Below are 25,422 nucleotides of genomic sequence, written 5' to 3' on the forward strand. Positions count from 1 at the left end.
CTCTATAAATATAAAGCAAGACATCTGTGAAACAAGTATTCAACTGTTTGAAAATGCAACATATACAGCTTGAAAAAAAAAAAGTAACAAACATGTTGCTAGTTGAGTGCAAAAAATATGTACAAAAATGTGTAAAATGTGTGAAATTGTGTAAACAAAAGTAAACATGGTAAAATATAAGTATGGAAATGTAGTTAAGAGATGAGTATGTCAAAAACGTACTCACTTTAGCATGCGCACAGTTAGGGCTCCTGGGACAAAATCTGTCGTGTGGGATAAAAGGAGGGACGATGCTGACCTGGGCGCAGAATCAGTGCCTGCATTTCAGAGAGGTCAGTCGGGAAATGAAACAAGCTGTGGGTAACAACACGGGGCATGGATTCCAGGAGCAGAGGCAGGAGGTGAAGCATCTTGTCCATAAAACTTCTTGCCTTATTTTATCTTCTGACATTAACAGGAGAGCATAAAGCTCCATTAAATTCATTTTAAATCCCACAAAACCTCTACAGACAATATGTGCTGTCTCAGAACAAAAAAAAAGGAGCAGTGTTTGAAGTCTATCACTCTTGCCAGTGAACCATGTCCCAATCTGAAACCTGCCTGTAATGTATTCTCTGTAAAAAGAGCCAACAAATTAAATTCTGTTTATTTTGCCAGATCGTGATCTAATCTGGGGAACATTTTAATGGGGGAAATACCTTGTGATCTTAAATTATGCCCATTTTCAGATCTTTTAAGGAAAAAGTTTATATGATTTGGAAAGAGGCCCAAGAACTGCTCTATATGCACACTAAAACCAACGTTTAACAGAGAAAAAAGCCATGTGGTCTAGGACTTTCTTTCATGAAAATAACAATCACATGGAGATAGACTAATATTTAATAAAAATATTGTTGTGAAAATTGTGCATACATGCTTTTTTATTTTAATAACAGGGTTTCTTAACAACAGCGTTTCTGACAGAAATCCTGCAAATACTCCTCAAGGAGAGTAGTCTGGGTATAATGAAGAGACATGAATGGGACTAGTATTGGTGACTATTTGGCAGCTAATGGCTGCCTAATATGTCAAATTAAAAGGTCTAAAAACATATGTTTTGTGGTTTGCGTCTCCCTGGAAAAAAAAATGTGGGGAAAAACAATTCCATACAGTGGACCTAAGTCATAAAGTCAAGAATTAAAAACTATTTACTTATTCCAAATATTTTATCTTGTTTCCTTCAAGAAATTTAACTCAGATGCTTATTCCTTTCATTTCCAACATTTTGTAAATAGAATATGACTTTCTAATGAAAAAATAACAGCATTTTTCAGGAAAAGAGAATCTGGCATTTCTGCATTTTGCACATGTTGAAAGGAAATGCTTCACGCTTCAGATTTCTGCCCTTGTCTTTTCACTGAAGACATTTGCTTTCTTTGGCTTTCTGAAGACTTTACAATAAACCCCTCAGAAGTCTATTTTGTGACCTTACAATTTGTTGAAAAACTGCACCTGCACCACCATATCAAATTGCAGATAGCTTTATGGAAAAATACTGGTGTTTGAATCCATCCTGGCCATAAGATATACACTGCCTGATAAACCCCACATGTAACAGAGTCCACTGCATCTGCATCCACGGGAAGTCCGAGATGCAGCCACAGGATTTTTGAGAATTTCACTCCAGGTATGGTTTCCTGATACATGAGCACACATTTGACGCAAAAGGAGTCTATATATTTATAATCAGTTTTTAAAAAGCTTTCAAAATATTTTAGCATTGTTTTGAGGTTTTCACCGATTTCAAAGGAAATAGGATCAGCCAGAACTCAGTATTATTTAAAACACTACTTTCTAAATATTGTGCGGTATGCAAATAGATTCAAGTAAGTACGTAAATAAAATAAGTCTCCATTGACTATGACAGAGTGATAAACAATAACACAGCCGTCACAGCAAAATCCAGTTGCTTGCCCCCCTCGTTGTGGTATAACTAGCAACCCCGTCTTGCAAGCACCTATTTCTGTGAGAAATCCCCCTGCTTCCCATGGCCCCGCAGCTGGCTTTGGAGCTCCCATTCCGGGATATTTTCCAGGCTGGGCCACAACGGACTGCCTGCGGGAGACAGGAACACTGCATCTCTCAAGAGGCAACGCTGCGCTTGGTAGGTCTGAACACGAGATCGTGGCTCAGTCTGCTCCTTCAGCTGTGGTTTCATTGCCTTCTTCACGCTGCCTCCTGTGTGAGAAGCAACAACTTGGCAGTTTTCAAATACTTTTTAAAGTGGGGATTCTCCCACGTTTGCAAGACCAAGTCCTCTAGCACTCCCCCAGCTGAGTAATAACTACTGCAGTGATTTCTTTTCTACCTTTAGTGTGATTCATTTTCAAGTGTTGGAAAATATTCCAACTTAGAAAGCTTGATTTTATAGAAACTACTGTGAATACTTCACCAGAAGAAAAGCAGACTACTAATAAACCACTCACACTGTTCTCAGATATTGTCCGTGGAAATTATGTCTGGAGTTTTAAGAGCTTCTGTGTTATTAGAGATTTACATCTATCAAAAAATTCTGACATTTTCTGAGAGTGGTGGTACCTATTTACAAGTTTCTGAAGTGAAACACTTGCAAGAAATGAAATGTTAAGTAATTTAATTTTGCTCTAATGTATTTGTAAAGGCTTGATTAATGAACCTGAAATAGAAAAAATAATGTTTTTCAATTACAATAAACGGTGATGAAAATAATTTTGTTTTCCATCTCGACTAACCACACCAGAGAGTAGTGTGTACTATGAATTTAATTGTACCTTTAAAGAAAAAGGGGGGCAAAACCAGACATCATTCTAGATGGTCTCCACAGGTCTCTATGACCTCTCCTACCTCCACGGGGATGGAAAGCTATATTTTATTTGTGAAAAAGAAGACAGATTGAATTATGCTTGAGATGAAAGACAATGAGAGCAGAATAGCTGTCTTCCACACTCAGTAATTGGAAATCCTGCCTCCTACTAGATTACTTTTTAATTGAACCTCCAAGATAAAAATGCAACTAATTATGCCATTTAGGTAGCGGAAGCATGTTCATAAGTACACCACAGCATGAGCTATTCATAAAAATACTGCAGACTGGGGAACCACAGAAAGGGATGGAATGGAGTAAGCTAATTAGGAGGTTTGTCATTTCAATGCAGACAACTTCATAGGAAATGCTTTGTGTACTCAGATGTAATTTCTGTCCTAAATGTCAATGATTCTGGTACAAGGGTGGTAGTGCTAGAGAATTATTTCTATCAACTAAACAAAACAAAATAAAACACACATTTAATTATTCTTCCTTCATGGGCCAAGTTATCCTGGGCCAAGTTATTTCTTATACAAGAAATCCTTCAACAAGTCCACTTGTGGAGACTAGGGGAGGGAGCTGTTGTTTCAAACAGAAGAATAAATCTGAAGAAAATTAAATCAGTATAAATGGGAGATGATTTTCATTAATTTATGTAAAAACACAGCAGAATAGTATTACTAGTTTGCAGACTGTACTATTGAGCTCTAAATGAAGCTGAGTGCTGTAACGGTGCATGGCAATAGGGCTATAAAGATCCTCTCACTTTTTTCCCTGTTAATTTATGCAGGGAAAGATTTGGTTGGAACATTTTATTTTGCCTACAAGTATTTGAGACAACTGCCTAGTCAAGATAAAGAGACAGAGCATTTGTACTTGACCAGGATATGCCAGATACGAAACACAGAGCCTGAAGGAAACGGTTTTACCCCAAGGAAGGAGCTGTGTCCCAGCCTCTCCAAGCTGCTGATGTGTGGCTGGAGTGAGGGGAGGGAGGAGGTGGTTGCAGGCTTCTCCTCATGAAAACCACAACCTTTTATGGGTGGGATTTTAGCTCCTTACCGAAGCTGAATTCTTCAGTACCTGGATAACAGTAACTGAGCTGAAAGTTTTCACTACAAGAGTTCAAATATATGCTTTAAAAAATAAAAACAGTAAATAAAAATGTAGCAGCATTTCAAATATTCATACATGAAATGTTGGGTTCTAGGCTAATTACTAAGCATGGGAGTGAGATTTTGGAATTAGTATAGATTTTAAAAAAATCAGCTCTATGCTTAGGATGATAAACAAAAATAATTGAGAATTATTTGAAAAGGGACTCAGAACAAAGTTTTAGAAAAAGTTTTAGTTTAGAGACCATCATCACATTACTGTAACCCTCAGCATGTTTTGAATGCTACAGCTTTGGTCAGTTTTCATTCTTCCCTCTGTCCATCCTATACCCCTCCCTTCCTCCCCCTGAGATACAAAAGTAGATTTGGAAAAGCTTCAGAGAAAGAAGATAAAAGATATGGAATGGTTTCCATCTGTAGAGCAGTTAAACAGAATGGACACACAAGCTGAAAGAAAGGTATATGGGAGAAAATAGTCAGTAAAATCACAGTTGGTGTGGTGGTTGTTTACTCCTTCTTCAGTACAGGAAGAAGGGAACCTCAGATGAAAGTAACAGGAGGCAGGTTCACAAGTAACCTGTTCTTCCAACACATGAACTTGTAGTTAAGACGTGTTCTGAGAAAGCTAAAACCCTACATGCAAAGACTGAACAATTTCATGGAAAAACAGAGATATTGATTACAAATGACACCCCTTCTGGCTCTAGAAGTATCTAAGCAGCAACAGTTGGAGGTCATGGAAGTGTTCTTGTGGTTTGTCACTTCACGTTTCCTTCACTCTTCCTAAAACTTTACTTCTTGTCACTGTCAGAAGCAGACTACAGCTAGATAAACCTTTAATTTGTCTGAGCCTAGCTGTTCTCATAAGTCATGCCAAGCCCCATATCACCATATTTTTTTATTTTATAATATAATCTCTTCTCCTTGAATGCTAGGGAAGGGAAGATTGGAGTGCAAGTGCACCTCCACAAAATGGTTTGGATAACCAAGACATGGAGAAAAGGTAGACACATTGGTGGCAGCTCTGAACAACCATTCCCTTTTCTTCTGCAGCTGGTGCCCAGCCTTCTCTGTTTGCTGACTATTTCCCATTCATTACAGTCATCCTCACGTTCAAGTATCAAAAAGACTCAGTTCTCTTAAAAAGAGTTATGAAAAAAATGCTGGTGAGTCAGGAGTCCCAACAAATCAAAAAGACATGCCTGGAGCAAAACACAAGGAGGTGTTAGGCAAGTCAAAGATCAGGAGAGAAACTTTTTGACCCTATAATAGACTCCTGATAGTTAGAACTGACATTAGAACTGACATGGCACATCTGCCAGCCACTTGCATATTGGGAAGATGTAAATCTACATGCCATTTTCTGGGACAATATTTCCCCTGCAAGACTGGAAATCTATTTTCAGTATCAATTTGGGCCTGCAGCACAAATTGGATTCTCAGATACTCACAGTTCTGTGGTGGTCCTGGCAAAATGTCATTCAAGTATTCAAGCTATCAGATGGATGCAAAACGTCATTTGAAAACGCCACCTAACACACAACATTTAAGTGTCTTACACAACCTACCATCAGTCATAGCCTTGGTAGCACTTTTGCCTGTCGTTAGAATAACCACCTTTCTCTTGTACGTTTGGGTTCTGTCGTGATATTTATCCAGTAAATTTCCTGAACAAGTTGATTTTTATGGCATTCATTCTATCTCTATATGCAGAGATACCTCCAGATATTCTATCATTTCTCATAATACTCATATACTCCACTTTTTTCCTAAAGAGTTTGCAGATGTTTCTTTCACAACACCCAGTCCAGTTTTGTCCTAAACATTTCACACTTTTCACACAGATCCCAATACAGATAAACCAGTTAAGAAGTTTTCTGAAAATGAACAAGTTAAAGCTCCGCAACTAAACCACAAATAAGAAAGGTATTGATCCTATGCCCAAACTGTATTTTCCAACAATGGTCAACTCTATACCAAAAAAAAAAAAAAGGAAAAAGCAAACTGAACAAAGTCAGTGTTGTCACAGAGCAGCCAAATAATCCTGCATTCTGCAGGAAGGGCTGATAGAAGAGGGGCTGATCTGATCTGACTGCACGTCCTTCTTCCGTGTCCACCTGCCCCTGTCCTGTTTTTCTGCCTTTAGAGCACATCCTTTTCAGATCTTTAAACAGCCCTAGATAAATGAATCCATTCTTGCAATGAACTATTATCACTTATCTGAAAGCTAAAAGGATGAGGAAATTTGCCAAAGACCCGAGAACAGATGTAAATTAGCGAGAAGAGGATCAAGGAGCTGGTTAGCTCCAGGTACCCTTGTCTGGACCACAGCTGTGGAGAGCACTTGCAGCAAGTGGTGCTTGGTCCCTGCTTCTCAGAAGTGTCCTCCTCCCTGTTGTAACTTTCACCCATTGACTGATGGAGTGAGATTGCAGGGGTACTCATTCATCTTGAAATAAAACAGTTTTTACAGTGCTCAGCCTTGAGTTAGGGGGGGATAAGAAGAGGAGCAAGCATCGACAGTAATAAACCAGAGAAATTCAAAGCGACTGCACTGATGTTCTGCACCATGCTCTGTAGGACTTGCTTCTTCCCTGGCAGTTTTCTACAACCCCCAGCAGGATCAAGGCCTTTCCATATCAGATGCTGTGGTCTGACATCTAAGATAGAGTTTCTGACTCAAGGGACTATACTGAAGAAGGGCTAATAAAGAAAATCTGTGTCCCCTTTCTAAACCAATTAACAGAAAAACAAGTGTGTCTTTCTAGTTTCATTTTTCTCTGCACACATACTGATTATACTGTACATTTTTATACATCATATAGACAAAAATATTTGTCATCATTATTTCATATTTTTAATAACAAAAAGTATTCCTTCCTTTCAGTAAACAACCTTAGCAGTGAAAGAAATCATTTGGGTGCGGGTGTGCTTCAAAAGAATGTTTGTTCTGAGAACAGTTTTTTTTCCTCTGCATCCAATGCACTGCAGTTATATCAGAAAAACACACGCATTTTTTTTTTAAACCTGGTATGTCAAGTCACTGCCTAATGCAGGAGCTAGCTCTACGTGATGAGGTAAAGATAATCAGCAGGGCAGGTTTTATCAAGAAAAGGCTCTTAAACTTGCAGGAGAGGGAAGAAGCTGATCTACTTTACATATACACCTGTGATTTCATTTGACGTCTTCTTGAAGGAGGTGCCTGAGTTTAGTTTATAGCCAATGTAGAAAGGCTTTGTGTACTTTCATACTGCTTAATTTAAGTGCCTCAACTTAGCTTTCAATATCTCCTTCAGAAAGAAAAATCTTTTCTTACAGCCTCTTTAATACGCAACAGAAAATGGAAATAAATACCTTCAAATTCAACCCCTTCCCAAATTTGACAATCTTTGAAACACTTTAAAATGTGTGTAAAATAAGAAGAAAGAATGGGAAAACTGGCTTTTCCATTTCTCATTCTTTTCAAATCCAGACTGGCTACCTTTATGGAAGATTAAGCTTGAATGAAAAACACACTATCTGTAGGATTCAGAATACAGATAACAAGCCAAAACATAACAGGTTATCGAAACCCACTGCTGTGATGGGACCTTTCTCCTACTGTTGGAAGCAGCACGGGTCAGCGAGGAGGTGCCCGTGCCCAGGCTGGGGCTGCAGGGACCTGCTGCGGCTCTGCCCCTTTGCCAGGACAAGCCCGGGTCTCCTCCCTAGCTCCCTTCCCTGGTTCCTGTCAACAAAGTGCACCTGCAGGTCACAGAGGAGCTGCAAAACATTCTTGCCACAACCTAGAGAGGCCTGAGGGCTGCAGACCGTGTTACAGCATGTACCTGTATAACCCAGTGCTTACTTCTAATTCAGATAGGGATTTAGTCTCAACAGCTCACTTCTTTATAGCTGTTTCAAATCTGGAAGGTACCATTGAAATGTGACCCCGTTGCCTGTTTGTAATGATCTGTGAACAGCCACCTGGGTTTAGTGGTGTTCTGTTATTACTATGGATTACCCACCAGATGGTTTAGATAAAAATACTTCAAATGATGAATAGCTCATGAATTCTTCACGTCACTTCAAAGGCTTGCTTTTCAGAATTTGCACTGTACAAGTGGTCCCTTGTGCGTATTTTTTGTTGCTGATTCTCTTCGCCAGTTTGCAGGCCACCAAATCCACAAGCTGCCTCCAGAATAATCACATCTACCTGCGAAGTGTGAGTACCTCTGCAAATACACATGGGCATTTCCACTGCTTGCTGTTGCTGCACGCAGAAAGTCTCTGGAAAGTGAGCGTAAGGCCTTCCATATGGATCCAAAAGGGAAACTTGGGGGTGTTAGTGGAACAAATGTGAATTAGTTATTTTTCAGTCTTCATTCAGCTCTAATTAAAATTAATATCACTTTGGCTCATACTAACACTACTAACAGTGAGGAAATTTGTAGCTAAAACTTCCAGCTTGCTAGGCTTAGATGCTGCTGCACATATGGTTTGTGTGATCACTGACTGTTCCCGATAAAAGCCCATATGGGCTGCAACGAGTATGCAATCAAGGCATTGATGCTGTAGCCTCACTTGTTGTTGTTGTCATTAGCTTATTTCTCAATTTCACTCCACTTCTAACTACAAGGTATTTACTGTCTGTCATCTCTTTTCCCCTTCTGCGTAGTCTCACAGTCATCACAGCACCTCTAGCGACCACGACTCAGGCCATTCAGCAGAGGCTTCCAGAAGAGTCATGCATCGTTGCCAGTCTGCTCCCAATATCTCATATTCTTTCTGCATCAGCAGCACAACCACTGACAAACCTTGCAGTCCTTCAGGAAGCTGAACTACCTGCCAGCAAGTAACCTGAGGAAAAGTTTCTTACCAACTGGTCATTAAGAATGTCTTACATTTAAAAGACAAAATTATGTACAACAGGAAACATTTTTCCTGATCTTTTTTTAAGTTGATTTATAATAGAAGTATTTTTGTGTTGTTTGTTTATTTATTGGGTTCTACAGTTGTTGCTACTATTGTGTGAAATATTCCCCACCATCACTTCCAAATTATTTTGAAATCTAGTGATTTGAGTTACATCTCCCCAGAGTTTAATCTATTTTAATAAGTCTTAGATGCTTATTTAGTTTCTATAATTTATCTCACTCTTCTCGTAAATCTCTCCTTCCTTGCTTTAGCGTACTCTTTGGAAGACACGTACCCAGAATACATTCAGAACAATTACTGCTGGTGCAAACATAAGAGTTTAAAGGTATTGAATTAGAATCAGTGGGTTTCTGAAATGTAAAGCACATGCAAATGCCAATTCACTTGCTGGAGAACATAGGGTATAGGTAAGAGACTGAAGGAGTGTTGCTTCAGTGGCCATCCATTTTATGTCTGCATGTCTTCTGCAGGTGGCTATCAGAAATTAAATGCACCATCCTCAGTGGGCGGTGTGTACATAACAAACGTGTGACAAATTTGCGAATATCAGAAGTCCATTCTAAGCCAGCACATTTCTGTACCTGCAAATTATCGGCGAATGCCTTTTAGCAGAGTAAACTTATCCATGAATTAAGTCATAAGGATTCTTAAACAGACAACTGAGTGACTTAATAGGATGCTATTAACAAAGCAAGAGTGAAAATGAGGAAGATTATTCTCAAATATTTTGCAGTTTATGCAGGACTTGTGACAAATATTTAGCTGTGTATGGTCTGATCTAAACTTCTTTGGATGCGTCTCCAGGTATATAACAAAACAGTTGTTGCATCCTTCTCAGTCTGACAGCTAAACTAGAAGATGAATACAGCCCCTGACCGCCAGGGCCTCTCTTCTCCAGGGCTCTGCACCTCTGACACATTTCCCTCAGGCCCTTTGGTTCAAGCTTTCCCTTCTGTCCATTGCAAGTCTGCTCTGGTTGAATTATAAAACATTTTCCACTCAGAGGGGTCTGTTGGTTGTTGTGCTTTCATTATTTTTGTATTTTACACTGGCGGTATCTGAAAACCATACAGAGATTTCATATTTCATTCCCCTGATGGGGCCATTGAGTCAGAAACTCGCATCAGTCTCCTAGAGTTGCCCTTCCTTTCACCAATGCACTTTGAGCTGAAAAGGAAGATTTGGCCACATATTCTGACAGCTTGTATTTTGTTACTTCCTATCCTCTAGTCCTGTATCTTTATTATACTGACTGTAAAAAGGGATAAAAAATAAAATTATGTTAAAGCTTAGTTTATATAACACTAATCTAATAGGAAGCTATTAAAGTACAGTGAAAATAGAAACATACTCTTCAGCCTAAAACTTAATTTCAGCTGAACTTGTGCTCTTTACAACATAAGATGAGGCACATATTCATTTTGTAAAAATGAGCTTTTTGTTTAAGTTAAACTTACTTATTGGTAGCATTTTCATTATGACTAACGAAAAAGAGAAGTTTTAAGTTTAGATTTTTAAGCAAAAAATATTCCTATTGATATATTACGGCAAATAATCTTGCCTGAAAAACAATTCACTCTTAAAAAGCAATTAGTAACAGGATTAGTTATCATTCTTCATTATTTTTGTTTTGTTTGCTTTATGACATGCTACTTTTTCAGAAACACTCTTTTGACCTCCTTGTCCCATCTGAGTTAAGCACTTTCTTGGGAGAGAATTGACAACCCAAAAGGTGCTCTAGTTTGTGTTAAGTGTAAATAGCACAAGTGATCTCATGATCAACATGACTTTTAGGTACTAAGATCCCACCATCTACAGTGTTTGTTGATAGCATCTTCCATATAGAAGAAATTCTGCACTTGGAAATACAGCATAAAAGGCCACTTCTGTCACATTACAGCATAAAAGATTAACTGAAATTACATTATTTTTCTACAAAGGAATTTGTAAATAAGAGCATAAACAGAGGCAACAAAGTTAAATAGACTAAACTACAAAACGAAGGCCCTTATAAAGGGAGCAGATATGAAAATGTGTACATAGAGACATATATCTACATACGTTAACTTATAGATGTAACTACAGAATAACAGAATGTCCCGAGTGGGAAGGAACCCACAAGGATCATTGAGTCCAACTCCTGGCTCCACAAAGGATCACCCAAAAATCAAACCCTGTGTCTGAAAACATTGTTCAAACACTTCTTGAACTATATTCAATACGGGTGCAAAACCTATAAAAGTTCAAAAAGAAGACCAAATGCTGTACAGTATTTTTACTACAATTTTAAAAGATACTTGGTCCAGAAGGAAGAAGACATATTGGGTTTGGGAAGAAGGCACGCCTGGTCTTGGGGGAAGGAACAGTCTATGACATGCTTTTAAGGGGTAGCAAAAGATGCAGCGCAAATAAAGATGAACGTATTCATGGTTTCAGTGCCAGTCTTGATGGTGAACCCTCTGCGTTCTCACTGGCACTCATGGTAGCACGCATGGCATGCAAGAGGCAGCTTGTTTTGGAAGACCAGATATACCATACAGCAACACTGCAGATGTTAAAATTAGAAGATTGGAAGGGGCCTCAAGAGAGATTTAAATCAATTTTCCTATGATAAAGCAGCACCAGCTATTCCTGTGTTTTTCCAGACTCCATTAATTCTCCATGTAATCTATTGTACAACTCCTCTATGTTCATCATTAGAAAGTCTTTTCAATGTATAATCATCTGTGCTGCACTTCAAGTTCATTAGGGTGTTGTTCTATATAAATCTATCATAGAGGGTTTTTGGTTTTTTGTTTTTGTTTTTTTCTTTGTTTTTATTTTAAATTTTGTCTATTAAACATAGGTAAATCAGTAAGGGATAAGTCCAGGCAGTTAGCTCAGATGTTTACCAACTCTTCTGCTGATCACTTGTCTTACATGGCCTGATGGGACCCTTTCCTCGTTACAGGGGTTTACAGGGTTGTGGCCTCACTATCCGACTAGAAGAGAATTTCCTACTGCAAGCAGTTGCAAAGCTATCTTCCAAGGCCCACACTGCAAAGAGCAATGCTGGACTGGGAGCAAAAGTGACAAGCTGGAGACACGGCTGTCTCATGGTGTCCTGAAGGCACTCTAGGAAGCACTGGGGCTTGAGGGGTCATGCTAGGAGGCTGCCTTAGCTCTGAAACATCTTAAAACGGAGACGCTCACAATTAGGGAGGAAGAGAGATTTTTAAGCCACCAGTGAACTCAGTGGGGCTCAGCGCTTTCGATGCAGACAGACTTTCTCTCTTTGTGTTCCCATGAACGAGGTATCTTGACTTTCTAATGCTCAGTAAATGCAGTTACACTCAGAGGCAACTCTTGCCTCCCACAAAAGGCTCTGTTCTGACAGCTAAATTACCAGACTGTGATGTTTTATAAGCCATGTTTTTCCTCTCTCTTTATGTTGTAACCAATGGGCACTGGACTCCAAGGGATGTTAAGAGCAAGTTTATTGCACACAGTAGGTAAATATTTGTTGTACTCTGTCTCATACTTGCTCTTCTATTATTTTTTCCACAGACGTGTTAAAATTGGATTAGTGCTTAATCTTGCTTTTATTTTTTGTCTACTTTGTCTACATAATAGCACAGCATCAATGTCACTTTATGTTTTGAAACACTTTCACACTTGCATAGCTGAAAGGATATTTTGTTTGGTTGAGATCCTAAATTCATGTGGAGCTAGGACAAGAAATGAAGTGCCTGTCCAAAGCAACCTGGTTAGCTTGCAGAGCCAGCACCACAGCTGAAGAAGATTACCCCCAGGCTTCTATGGTGGAAAAATATAAGGCTGTAGCAAACAGACGTGGGCTGTAAGCTGCTCACCCCTATTTGTACAGGGAACTTGCAGGGGAAATCTCTTTCACAATAACTGCCAATTAGCCTTCACCCTACTAAAAGGGTCAAAATCAACTACAAGGCACACGTCTCCCTCTTTTTTTTCGTTTTTTTTTTTATCCTGAAGATCTGGTATTCTCAAGTAAAGTTTCAAAATTGTGAAATTTCTTCCCTAAATGCCTGTGGCTCCAAGACAGCTCCTGGCAAAACTCCCACACAGCCATACCTACTTCCCATCGGCTACATATCCAAGCCCATAAAATACTTTAACTCTTCCAAACTGTCATAGAAATGTTTAGCACTTGTAGAGCTACTGCACAACTGGCTTTGAAAAAATAGCTAAGAATAATTGTTCTGCAAATTCAAAGAAATAAGTTGTATGTGACAGGTTAAAATTCAAAAAGGGACCGAGGAGTTGTAGAAAAAGAAGCCACAGACCTGGGTCTTTACTTTCCCAATCTTACCGCAAACAGCAAAAAGTTTTTTAATGACATAATCACTGGTGAAGACCTCTGTTTCCCCAGAAAAGGTCTTGACTTCTCTGAATAAATCAAGGTCACTCGAGACTGAGAAAAAACCTGCTGTGGTGACCAGCTCTGTGCACTTTATCACAAGCTGTAGGAATTTCCCATAATTATGCTTTGCAAATAAATTACCAGCAACATAACAAACACACAGAGACATTAAATGTGAACAAAGATATTTTTGAGATCTTTGAAGAGGGAGAAAATTTAATTCAATTAGAGTTGCTCAGAAGACAGTCATAAAAGAACTTCCTGTTTAAAAGGATTTTGTCCAGATCTCTTACCAAGACTAATAACAAGTAATAACAGTAATTGGGATTTCTACAGGGCCTTTCACCCAAGGAGCTTAAAGAACAAAAGGGGAATTCCTTTCTAGTTATCCAGAGTTTGTTTTGTTTTATAATCAGGGGCCCAAGAGCAAAGCTCCAGCTCTGAGCCTCTTGGTGGGGGAGAGTGCTGACACTGAGGACACCCATAGGGGATGCTGGAGGGACCATGCCTGAGGCAGATGGGCCCTTATTAGCCCTCTTGCTGCTATATAATCAAAATCCCTCAAGGCTGGTACAGGCAAGCTGGTTTTGCTGGCACAAGCCGGTTTAAGTACATCTTGCTAGTTTCTGAACACATGTATTACTCCTATTCTGTAACATGCTAACTTGGTGTGTGTTCATCATTTAACTAAAATTACTATTATTCAGAATGAATGACTCCTTAGCAATCTCACAGCTAATGTAACGTGTTTGCCTACCTTTAAATAGCCTCCCTGGAGATGTAAAATTCCTGTGCTAACAATGCCTCTCATTTTGCTGAAGGGCATTTCATCTAGTCCACTGCCCAGCAGCAACAATCACAAATTGTAAGCATCAAATTGCAAGCTTTGAATCTAGTAAATAACAGACCAAAACACTAGGTGGATGTCCCGTTTGAAACAGGCATGGAGGCCAGAACATGCCCAGTCTGAAATTAAATGGCAGGAGAGCAGGACCGGAGAGTAGCACGCAGCTCCATCTCCTTCCTCCATCTCTTTCCAGTAGCCAGACAAATTTCAAGTCTGAGCACACTCATGTGGACTGTTGCCTCTGTTTAAGAGCAAATTAATTACAGGCATATCGGAAATGTGAACAAATTAAATCCCTCTTACTTCACACTCTCTTGCTTTATGTATTTGCATCCTCTGTTTTGAATTTCCTGAGAGAAAATAGGCAATTAAAACTCAATACTTCATGACGCAGACTTTCCTAGTGATCCTGCGTAGCCTTGCTAGAGCTGGCACATGGCTGTGAGAGGGCATATTCCAACCAGGCAGCCAGAAGGTTGTAAAATGATAATTGAAAGGATTAATGGAGAGCACCATATGCTCAGCCTTTGGGTCTGGCCACAAGCAGTACAGGGCATGCAGAGACTTCCAGTACAGTGCGAGGCCAGAAAAGGTAACAGATGCTGATATTTCTAGAAACCAAGAGAATAAAACTTGAATGAAACACAGTAGGTATAAGTAAGACATGGTTTTTGCTTCATGAAGGATGTGAACAGATGAGTAACAGAACGGGTTGGGTTGGAAGGACCTTGAAGACCTAGTCAGACCCTAGTTCCTCCCCCCAGCCATGGGCAGGGACACCTCCCACCAGATCAGGTTGCCCAAAGCCCCATCCAGCCTGGCCTTGAGCACCTTCAGGGATGGGGCATCCACAGCTTCTCTGGGCAGTCTGTGCCAGTGTCCTGGAAGATTTTGCTGCATCGGAGACATTTAATTAGTCCAGCTCTGAGGGGCTGGGGACAAATTCCTCCACCTCAACCATCACTCTGTACAGTCCAGTTTTTACGCTAAAACACTCGGCCTGCGTGCATTTTCCTCTTAAAGTCTTCCCACTGGGGTACCGCTCCCACATGCATGCCGTTTCTGTTATCTGGAAACCACCAATAAAAATGGAGATAAGGTGTTTACTGTCAGTATGTCCTTTTACTCTGGAATAAACTGTTAAATTCTAAAATACCTGAACCCCAAAGAGGAAGCTGCTTTTGTGATAAAGTTTAGTCAAGGTGAGCAACTGAACTCCTCTGAATGCTGAACTCCTCTCGGAGCTCGCAGCCAAGACTGGGAGGCTCTGGGGGAGCCAAAATACAGCACAGGCAGAGCAATGCTTGCTGGCTATATAAGGAACAGATCCACAGGCTTCCCATCTCAGCAGAAGAAAGATGATAACTAATAAGGTGCTATAAATACAGACATGTTTATGGGACGTGTTACATAACGGCTTTCCATGAGCTTCATGCCTCCCCCTTCACTGACACACACCACAAAATGTTTAATCTTATTGTCTCTTTATACTAAAAGGAATCTAATTTTAAAGCCAGAAACTAGGACAATATCTCATGATCTAAAGCTCCAAGTTAGCATTCACATGACCAAAGAGTTTGCTTTTCATTATACTTTATTTTCTATTTGTACCTTACCTATTTTTTCTCCCCAGATATGCATCCACAGCCTTTTCTAGTTTTTAATTTGATGCATAGTGTTGAAAACAGTATTATTTCCACAATTTCAGAATGTACTTGGGAGAGAAAAAAATATTTTGAAGAGTACAGTGATTTGAGGAATACACTAGAAGACTTAAGTACTTTAAGATATTTGGGGTAACAGATGGCATACATTGTCCTTTGCAAATACATGTCAAATAACAAGCCTATGAGGTTGAAGATGTGAACAGCTGCTAAAGAAAGAGGCCAGAAGTTATAGTAGAATAAATTGATAAGTCTTGTCTTACCGTATTGTAAGAAAGACAGTCTGAGTTTGCCTGGTTAACACGAGTAGATGGCACTCAGATCCCCATGTAACCCTGAGGTTGAAAGGAAGTGCAAATAAAGCACCAGTTCATCCCAACCCACCCTACGGAGTACAGTAATTACACAGCTGTCTTGAATGGGTCAAACTGCCATGCTAAATTTCAGGTGATAACATGTACATTTTGAGTGTAAAAGTTTTTGCCATTTTGTTTTTTTTTCCGGAAAGGTGTGGGTTATAATAAATAGATTTGCTACCTCTGGTCTTTAAGGACAGTTTTTCTAAACAGTTTGATTTATAATTGCTTGGTCCTGCGCCGGAAAGGAAGAGAAGGCCAGCCACGTAGGAAATAGCCGACAAAAAGCCCATGCTGTGGGAGTGCATCCCTGGAGTACATGCATGGGAAGGAGCCAGCTTTGTAGCACTACAAGAGGTTCATCTGGCAGCACACCAGGAACATTTTGCTCCCGACTGAGAGTGAGTAAGGGAAGAGGTTGGAAAATACAGCACCTTCACAATATGTCATTTCTCATTGTAACTAAAAGCTGTCATGGCATGAGGGAAGAATGTAGAAAAAAAAAAGGAGCAGGAAAGAAAGCATATGGAAAACACAGGAGGAGAAGAGTGTGAAATATGGAGGAAAACAGCAAGGAGAGAATGGGAATGGAGTGGGTGGGTAAATTAAGAGCATATAAATAGTAGAAGAGGAAAAGGAATAGGAAAGGAGAAAAAGCTTGAAGACCAGGCCTTTTTTTCTAGCTCTAATCTAGTAATTAGGCCCGTATGACTAGGTCTTGGTGCCCATAGAGCTTCTGTCAGGAACATATTTAAATCTTGTCAAATCAAACACCTGCTTGAGGCTTGTTTTCATCCGCCCATGCCTCACATTGCCTTCCACGAGACCACACGTTTCAGCATCCCCACAGAAGATGGAGATGGAGTATGTCCCATGCTGGGGCAGGGTCTTAGCTAGGAGGTGACACAGGGATCCGCACCCAGACAGAGCATACTTTATATTATTTCCATTACGAATGATACGGTCTTATCCTTTCAGAGATTTCAAAACTGCTAATTCACGCTACTTCTCCCAGTTTACTATGGAATCATTTTCCCTTTATTTCCACAGGATTATCTTGTTTTCATTTCTTCAGTTGCTGCCATTTCTGCATGTTTTTGTTTTGTTTCTTTTTTTCCCTTCCTATTCTCTCTTTCACAACTTGAAAAACTCACAGCTAAAGGAGTGAGGAGAATTGCTCCTTGATTTCTACTGGAAGCACCAGATGACCTCTCCTCCCTCCCCTTTACTTGGTGTGGCGAGCGAGCACTGCGCCCCAGCACTGCTCTGGTCCTGTGGCTGCTCAGGGACTGACCAAGTAAGCAGGGAAATCTGAGCCAGGATCGGCAGAGACACCTGGTATCAGGCTGAAGCACAGAGCCAGAGAGGGAGCAATTCCATTTGGTGATTGCTGTCAAGGTTTCATAATCTGTTTCTGTTTCAATGAGGAATTAAACAATCCCTTTCAAACATTTCTGCGAAACAGAATTGTGGTGAAACATCTGTTTTCTGGCTGAAGATGAAGATACATTTTCTCTCAGTTAGGATACAATCAGGGACCTAGATCCTTCCAATTAAATGTTTTGCTAGTACCTCCATTAAATATTTTTTAAATATTTCAGCTGCTCAAGCAGAGCATATTTGCACATCGATGACAAAAGTGTAGTCAATGAGGGGAGAACAGTGTTGCAGGATGTAAAACTTCACTCTACAGATGAACAGGCAAAGCAGCTGCAGCCTTTAAGAGAGGAATACAAGGCCAGAAGCCTTTGACCTACCGACAGTCAGTACTGGCTATCTCGCTCCTTTATTCCCTTCATTTTTCATTATCGCAGCATTTGCCATGAATTAATCTAGCATTGCCAGTGACAAGAGAGCAAGCTTGGACTGCACCTCACCTTTCCTAAATAGATCTGCTTCCTCTGTTATTAAAAAGCGGAACTAAATAACGCATCTATCTTCTAAAACTCAGGAACTTACTGGCATTAGTGTATCAATGCTATTTGATGATTTCTTGAGCATGCATTTAATGGAGGCTACCTTCTGCAAGGCCACAGGTTACAGTACCATTCCTCAGATTAATTGTTCTTTTGCCATTAACAGCTCCTTCTCTTCCCGATTGTAACACTGTGAAGGACCATGAATTTTTAATGGACCTTTTCTTAAGGTTACTGCTCAGGTATGCTATATATATTAAATACCCAGGAAGTAAAAATAAATAAATAAATAAATCTCTATTGTGTTCATTTTTACAAATAGCCTACTTTAGACCCTCTCAATAAAACATTCAAAGAAAGATGCCATTTATTAATTGTTCATTACAAATAATTGGTTTATGCATGAATAAAGCACATTCCACATGCACCAATTTCTCAGGAAACGTATTGATTTCATATTTCCTTTCTTCAAGCTCTATTTCACAAGGGTTAATTTAATTCGTGGCAGTGAAAATTAAAAGCATTTCAGATTCAAAGAAAAACAGGGCTAGAGAGAAAGAAACAAATTGCATTAAATGCAACCTTTGTCCGAGGTCTTCTGTTGTGACCTGAGCCTGCTCTCTACCAAGCCACTGAAAACACTACGCAGGAGAGAAATCCTAGGTATTAGTGCTCCAACTAGCACCAAATACATGGAGGAAAAAAAAGTTCAGAGGAGGTACAAAAATTTTTCATGCTAAATACTTTTCCACTTAAGTTTCATCTATAGAAGTAATTTGCATTTGCAAAAAGCTTTTTCAAAGGTTATGTTTAGGTAGTCACTGTTAAAATATTGAATATGAACTTGCTTATTTTTAGCAGCGTTTAAAATTAGGTAAAATCAAGTAAAATTAAAAATTTGTGGGATTTTTTATAAGCCACCGAAAGGGGATACTGAATTACAGTGAGAGTTATTTTGAAATATTAAAAATGTTGTTGCTAAGGATTAAAATCTACTAACTACTGAGCAGAAGACTCTTGCTTTTCTTGCTTTTTCTTATTGAGGATTCTGAACTTCAAATTTCCACGATGTTTTTCCTATCCTCTCAGCTGTGAAAGTCTTTGGAGTCCAGTAGGGATACTGAAGATAAATACACTGAACTTCAGTATTTCCTCAGAAGTAGAGAACACAGTGTTACAGAAAGTGTTACTCACTTCTGTGAACTGTCAACTCATTCTAGCATAAGTAACTAAACCTTTCCCAGAGAAAAATAGATTTCAAGTCCATTAGCTTGGACTAACTAACCTTGTGTTTTCTTGATGTCAATTCACAGAGTTTGGTTTCAAGAACTGTCTTCCGTGGATCCTTCTCAAAGAGTTGAAATTGGAGTTGCACAGAAAAAAATATCGAAAGTAACATTATCTGATGTATGTGTTTTTTTTTTCTTAGTCTGTTTCCAAACTCTGCTTCACAGAGCTCTTACGGAATCTTTGCAGCATCAGTTGTGTTCACACAGTGCTAGGCAGTTCCTTCTTGCCCTCAGGAGGCATGGAGCCAACAAAAAGAAGAGGGGAAACTGGCAGCAAACAACAAAAAAAAAGAAGCCACGCTCTCTTTTTTCCCCTCCTCTGAAAGGAGAATTTACAACATACGAGTACTTCTTAATGCTACATCTACATGCACACCGCTCCCATTGCTTCACCTTGGACATGAAACGTGGGAGGTGCCACAGCTGAAAACAGGACAAACCAGCACCTCTAAGATACAGCCTGCAGCATTACTGCAGTTCTGGAGAATTGCACTGCACAAGAACACTGCTGGGGCCTTCGCAGAAAGCACAGTTTCAGTATGAGTTGTGCCGGACACATGACAATCTTGCTGGACTCACAGTAAGATTAAAAAAAGTAGAGTTCAGGGCTTTGCTGCTGGAATCAGAGAGGCACCAGAAGTGGTCCCTTCCCAGCCAGGGCACAGCAGTCACTCACCTGGATCTACCTCTCTCCTCCAACATTACTTGCTGTGACCACAGAACTGACACAACCAGGAGACTCGTCTGCCTTAGGCGGTGTTTACATTATGGTGGCCTAGATTGCAAAATACTCCTTCTCAGAGGAGGGTGTAATAAGCAGAGAGGACATAGTTTGATTTTCACATTTCAGCTCAAGCTTGCTAAGCTCAAAAGGTTTAAAAAACCATAAACATTTCCATAAAGTAGGCAGTATCTTTACAGCTCACTTTCAGAAAAAGATTGTTTCAGAAAGGTTAAGTTTCACATTTGCGTGCAGATCATAGAATCACAGAATGGGTTGGAAGGGACCTTAAAGCCTATCCAGTTCCAACCCCCCTGCCATGGGCAGGGACACCTCCCACCTGACCAGGTTGCCCAAAGCCCCATCCAGCCTGGCCTTGAGCACCTCCAGGGATGGGGCAGCCACAGCTTCTCTGGGCAGCCTGTGCCAGGGCCTCACCACCCTCTGAGTGAAGAATTTCTACTTTGTACCTAATTTTAGTTTAAAACCATTTTAAACCATTTTAGTTTACAACCTCTTAGTATAAAGGTTACTCCATTACTCCTTGTCCACTGCAGGCCCTAGTAAAAAGTCTCTCCCCGTATTTCTTATCAGCCCCCATTTAAGCATTGAAAAGCTGCAATAAGGTCTCCCTGGAGCCTTTTTTAATCCAGGCTGAACAACTCCAGCTCTCTCAGGTGAATGCTCCCAATATTGAAAAGGACAAGCCAAAATTTCCAGGCCTAAGTCCCTAAGCTCATAAAGTAGACTTCAAGCACCTACTCCAGATTTCAAGGATTTGCACATGACTGCTAATGGAGGAGAAGATATTAACGTAACTGTAAGGTGGGTGACTTCTTCGGGTGCTTGAGCATGACCCTGCTCAAGCCTAGGACTCTGGCACAGACAGCAGAATACCCAGGGTCCCACTAAGGGCAAGACGGTGCCATTTATTTTGGCTGTACCAAGTGATGTTCATTAAAGCAAGCTCAAAAGAAAAGGGATAGCCTAAGAGAAGTCAGAAATTAATAACTTCTCAGATCTGGGCTCCAACCAGTTCAAAAAGCTTTTCTGCTGACAGCAGGTTGTTTTCAACACTAAGTATGAAGCATTCATCTTTATCCTTTGAAGCTGTGCCATTCACACCAATATATACACAAGGGTCCTGAAATGGATACTTACTAAAACAAAATGCCTGTTCAAAATGAATACCTTTTTCAACTTCAAACCACATTGTACACAGAAGTTCTTTGGAGCTTTTTAAAGACAAAAGCAAGAAAAATAAAGGCAAGGAAAAAATTTTAAACAATTCTGTCCCTATGCACCAAGCAGTAATGTAAAATAGAAAAGTTATGTCAAAGTGAACCACTAAATGGGTATGCTTTCTGCAAATCAAGCCAATACAAATTTCATAAAACTTTCCCCGTTAGAGGTACAAACCATCTGTTAAAAGAATAACATTCTAGTGCCATAATATTTTCACTGTTCCAACTGAATGTGAAGTTGTGTATTGCATTGAAACAATAATATCAGATATCATAAAAATGTGTTGAGACTCATGACAGCATGATCCCTGAAGGCAGCCTGATGGTGGGAACTGAAATCTTAATTTTGGAAGTACTGCTGAGATGTAGTTTTCTTCCAAGAATTAGGGTACTGGTGCATTAAAGTTTTTTAATAGGCATCTATAAAATTGAATATTACTTTACTATGGTTTCCTAACAAATAATTAATTCTAGCATGTTTTGTTTATATTTGGGAATTTAATTTTCTCATTCAGTTTTTTACATGACATTTAGCGATGGGTTAGCCATGTCAACAATTAAGAATGCTTTGCCCATAAGAAGCAAAATCAGTATTTTCGATTATTTTTCATCATTTATTGTGCTAACACAAACCAGTTTCAAAGCTTCTATCTATTCCCAATCCCTCTTTCTATAACAGAGATAACAAATAACTTTTCAAAGTAAGAATGGTTCTGGAACGTAGTTTATTTGAGCAGAAACTTTTGGCTGTCCTTAATTTATTTGGTTCTGGATCACGCTAACAGCACTTCTTTTTGCTCATTAAGGTCTAAATAGCATGTACAAAAATAGCTAAGATAATGTATGATAAGAAAATGCAAGGTTTTGCAAACAAAACAATATATTTTAATAATTTCTACAATGTTTTATTTTCACATTTCACAGGCAAATTTATGAGTACCTGACAGCAGTAAAAATGACTAATCACAACTGTAGCTGCGATCACGTGAAGCTTCAGGGTATGATCAAGGTCGTAGCAGTAATTTAACAAATGTATAAGTCTGGTTATTTTCTGTCATATAGATATTTGGATCATTAAGATGAAGGAAGTGAATGCCAGGGTTATGCTAGACATACAAGTAAAGGTAGAGCATTTACAGGAACCACTCTCTTGCTTTCTCATTTCCAGAGAGGTCACAGAAGTGTACACAAAAGGTATCTATCCTGTGACAAAAACTATCAACTCTTTGTTGTAATCACTTTGTAAAATTCATCATTTATGAAATTCCCCCTGTTCAGACTGCTCAAAGATATACTGTGTTATTTTGTTACCAGGATGGATGGTGGCTGTACTCACCTCATTGATTTAACCTTATTTCAGAACTACAGTAGCTTAGGGCCACGATTTGAAAAGAACCTGGTATCCAGCGACTTCCATTAACACTTTCTGTGTTGATCATGTAAGCACTGGAGCTATTCACTTTTAAAAATAAGTTGAAAAAGACTTCACCTTGAATCCTGCTCCAGTTCATTAACATCACAAAGACAACATATCTAGAGATTTCCCATTACTCACCCTGAAGTTTTCTTCTGCCTGCTGCTGTCATTCCCCATTTGTGCAAGGAGAGAAAAGCCCTTGTTCTCTACCTTAAGGCATCTAGTCATGCTGTGAAGCCTTTTTTTTTTTTTTTTTTAACCAAGAGAACTCCTGAAAGACATTGCCATGGGAATCAAAGTAGGGCAGCAGATACTTGAAGTTGCATGATAATCAAAAGATGTGCCAAAGCTCCAAATTAAGAGATACACTAGTTTTTCATAAGCAACTGCAGATGATCCTTTATCTTATTAGAACCCAGAGTATTTGCATATGTTTGAATCTTGAATAACTGATTTTGTTGCATTCATTTCTTTTTCAAACCTTTTCTAATTATTTAGACAGCTTTTATAAACTCCATAAATTTCCAAAGAATCGTGTGTAGATATTAACTAAAATACTCTTTAAAAGGAAAAGAAAGAAAAATGTCCAAAAAAGTATGAAATTACTTCACAACTGAGTTTGAAAAGGTGTTACACCATAGTAAGGAATACACTGCAAAAGTAATTTACAGTACTTACTGGGCTCTAAAGATCAATATTTCAAATATGTACATGTGGAGCACTACACATAATAAGCTATCCACTTTCAGAGCAGTGTTATTCTTAGAGTAAGCCAAAGAAAGGTTAATTTCTACTGTTTATACAGGCAGCAATTATAGAACAGATTTAATAAGAGCAGACTAAGAACAAGTTTGAAAGGGTTTTCATTTCATTTTCAGCTGCTTCTAAAATATCTCGTCACAGTTGCCTAGGTTGTGGTGCTTTATTATGACTTTCTGATTTACCCCTTGAAGAGAAACTTACTAGTTTTGCAAAAAATGCAACAACATGCCAGCTTCTTCCAGGAAGAGAAGACTGTGGAGTGCAAACACTAAGGGAAGCTATGAAAAATACATTTACATTCAGCTGTTCTGTTATGCAAGGTCATATGCACAAAGAACTAGTGATCATGTATCAACTGCAGATCTGCAACAGGAGCAAAAAGAAAAGCACCAAAGGAAAGATTCTTGCATTTGTTAGCTCTGCTTTTAGGTCACCCTCACAGCAAAAACATCCCTAAAACCAGGCATAGCAGCTCAAATGATAATATCCCCACCGTCCCAGTTTCTCTACAGCAGAGTTGTTTTTGCCTGCAGTTCTCCTGTAGGAAAACAATTTGCCATAGATGAAAAAAAAAAAAAAAAAAGCAAAAGATGAAGTTGCTCAGCTATAGCCTGAACATTTGCACTTAGAGTATACCATTGAAGCTAGGAAGACTTCCTCTGAAATTTGAGTTCAAGCAGCTAAACTGAAGTTTCTTTTTCCGTGTCTTAAATTATTTGCTCCCTGTGAGAGTACAGAACCTCACAGGGCTCATTTGGACAAATGCTCAGATTTAAGCCTGAATATGAAGAGCCAGGTGGCTCAGCTGTTTGCATCCATATTCTTGCATCCCCACGTAAATGCAGGCTTCTCTTTCACTCCATATTCAAGCTACAGCAAGAGCCAAAAGAGACTGATTAAACAATCTGGGCTCAAGCAGCCAACTAAATCCCCAAACTATCATCACTGACCTCAAAAGCCAGTTAAATTATTTTTTGTCACCTTCATAAATTATAGGATTTCTATGATACCTAATTCAACAGGAAGAAAAGCATACCTTCTTTACCCACCAAATTTTAAACAGTTTGATAGGTCCTCTTTAGTCCCCTGACACAGAATAACTAGAAGATCTTATACCTACTTCATGTCCAGAGACTTAACAATAAGAATAAAACAAAGATTTCTTTTTTAATTCCCTTCAAATTGAAATTAATTATTCAACCAATGTTCCAATGTTTTTCTAGTTGTTCTCCCTACATATAAATGAAATGCATACACATCCATAGCTATTCAGGCCTCCAGCACAAGTAAGTATCTTCAGACATGCAGATACAGTCTCAAAGACAACTAGAAGTCAGGCCACTAAACCTAACCTTGCCACATTTTTTTTTTTTTTTAACCATAGCAGTGCTGAGAGCTAGAAACAGAAATGCAGAAGTCCACATTTCTCTGCAGCAGCAATGCAGCTTTTGTACACTCAGTGCAAGTCTCAGTAACAGGGCTCCCTCCTACCCTCATCTCATCCCTCCCCACGGCCCCTCTAGAGCTACACCATTCCACAAAGCCACCATTATGGTATAATGCTATACGTTAGTCCATAACAAAAGCTCAAGAGCTTTCGTTTGTTCTCTTGCACGTTTTCTTATTAGGCTAAGTTACATGATAGTTTAATGTAAGCTAATGCAGGGAAACCTCATTATGCAAAGTGTGGGGGGAAGCCAATACAAATATCAAAGCCTAGCAGCTGTTGACGTGTTTTTGATATCTTATTAATGCTTTAGTAAGGTCTCTTGGATAAAGCCTGGAAATCAAACCCACACACCACAACACAAAGGGCTCATAGAGGAGGCACAGTGATAGATTTGGACATTGCTTACTGATCTACAGTGAAATTGCCTTCTGGAAGCAAGAAAAGCAAATATCATGAACAGGTATATTAGAAGCACTGTGGTGAAATTTGTTGTTCATCATTGAAGTGATGGGGCTAAGACCTA

The 25,422-nt window shown here is 39.3% G+C and overlaps 1 protein-coding gene across 2 annotated transcripts in view; it reads right to left on the reverse strand.

Moving 5' to 3' along the window:
* Window positions 1–208: 208 nt before the first annotated feature.
* The window catches only part of LOC310899529 (uncharacterized protein), a 68,295-nt gene continuing 43,081 nt past the window's right edge, over window positions 209–25,422 (reverse strand). For both annotated transcript variants that reach the window (XR_014584361.1, XM_083835980.1), the window contains exon 3: window positions 209–2,217. Coding sequence is in view for 1 of the 2 variants with exons in the window: in XM_083835980.1 (XP_083692106.1) it covers window positions 1,997–2,217 (221 nt within the window). In the remaining variant the exon portion in view is untranslated. The remainder of the gene's footprint in view (window positions 2,218–25,422) is intronic.

Source organism: Anser anser, assembly GCF_964211835.1.
Source record: "Anser anser genome assembly, chromosome: 4".
Lineage (NCBI taxonomy): Eukaryota > Metazoa > Chordata > Aves > Anseriformes > Anatidae > Anser > Anser anser.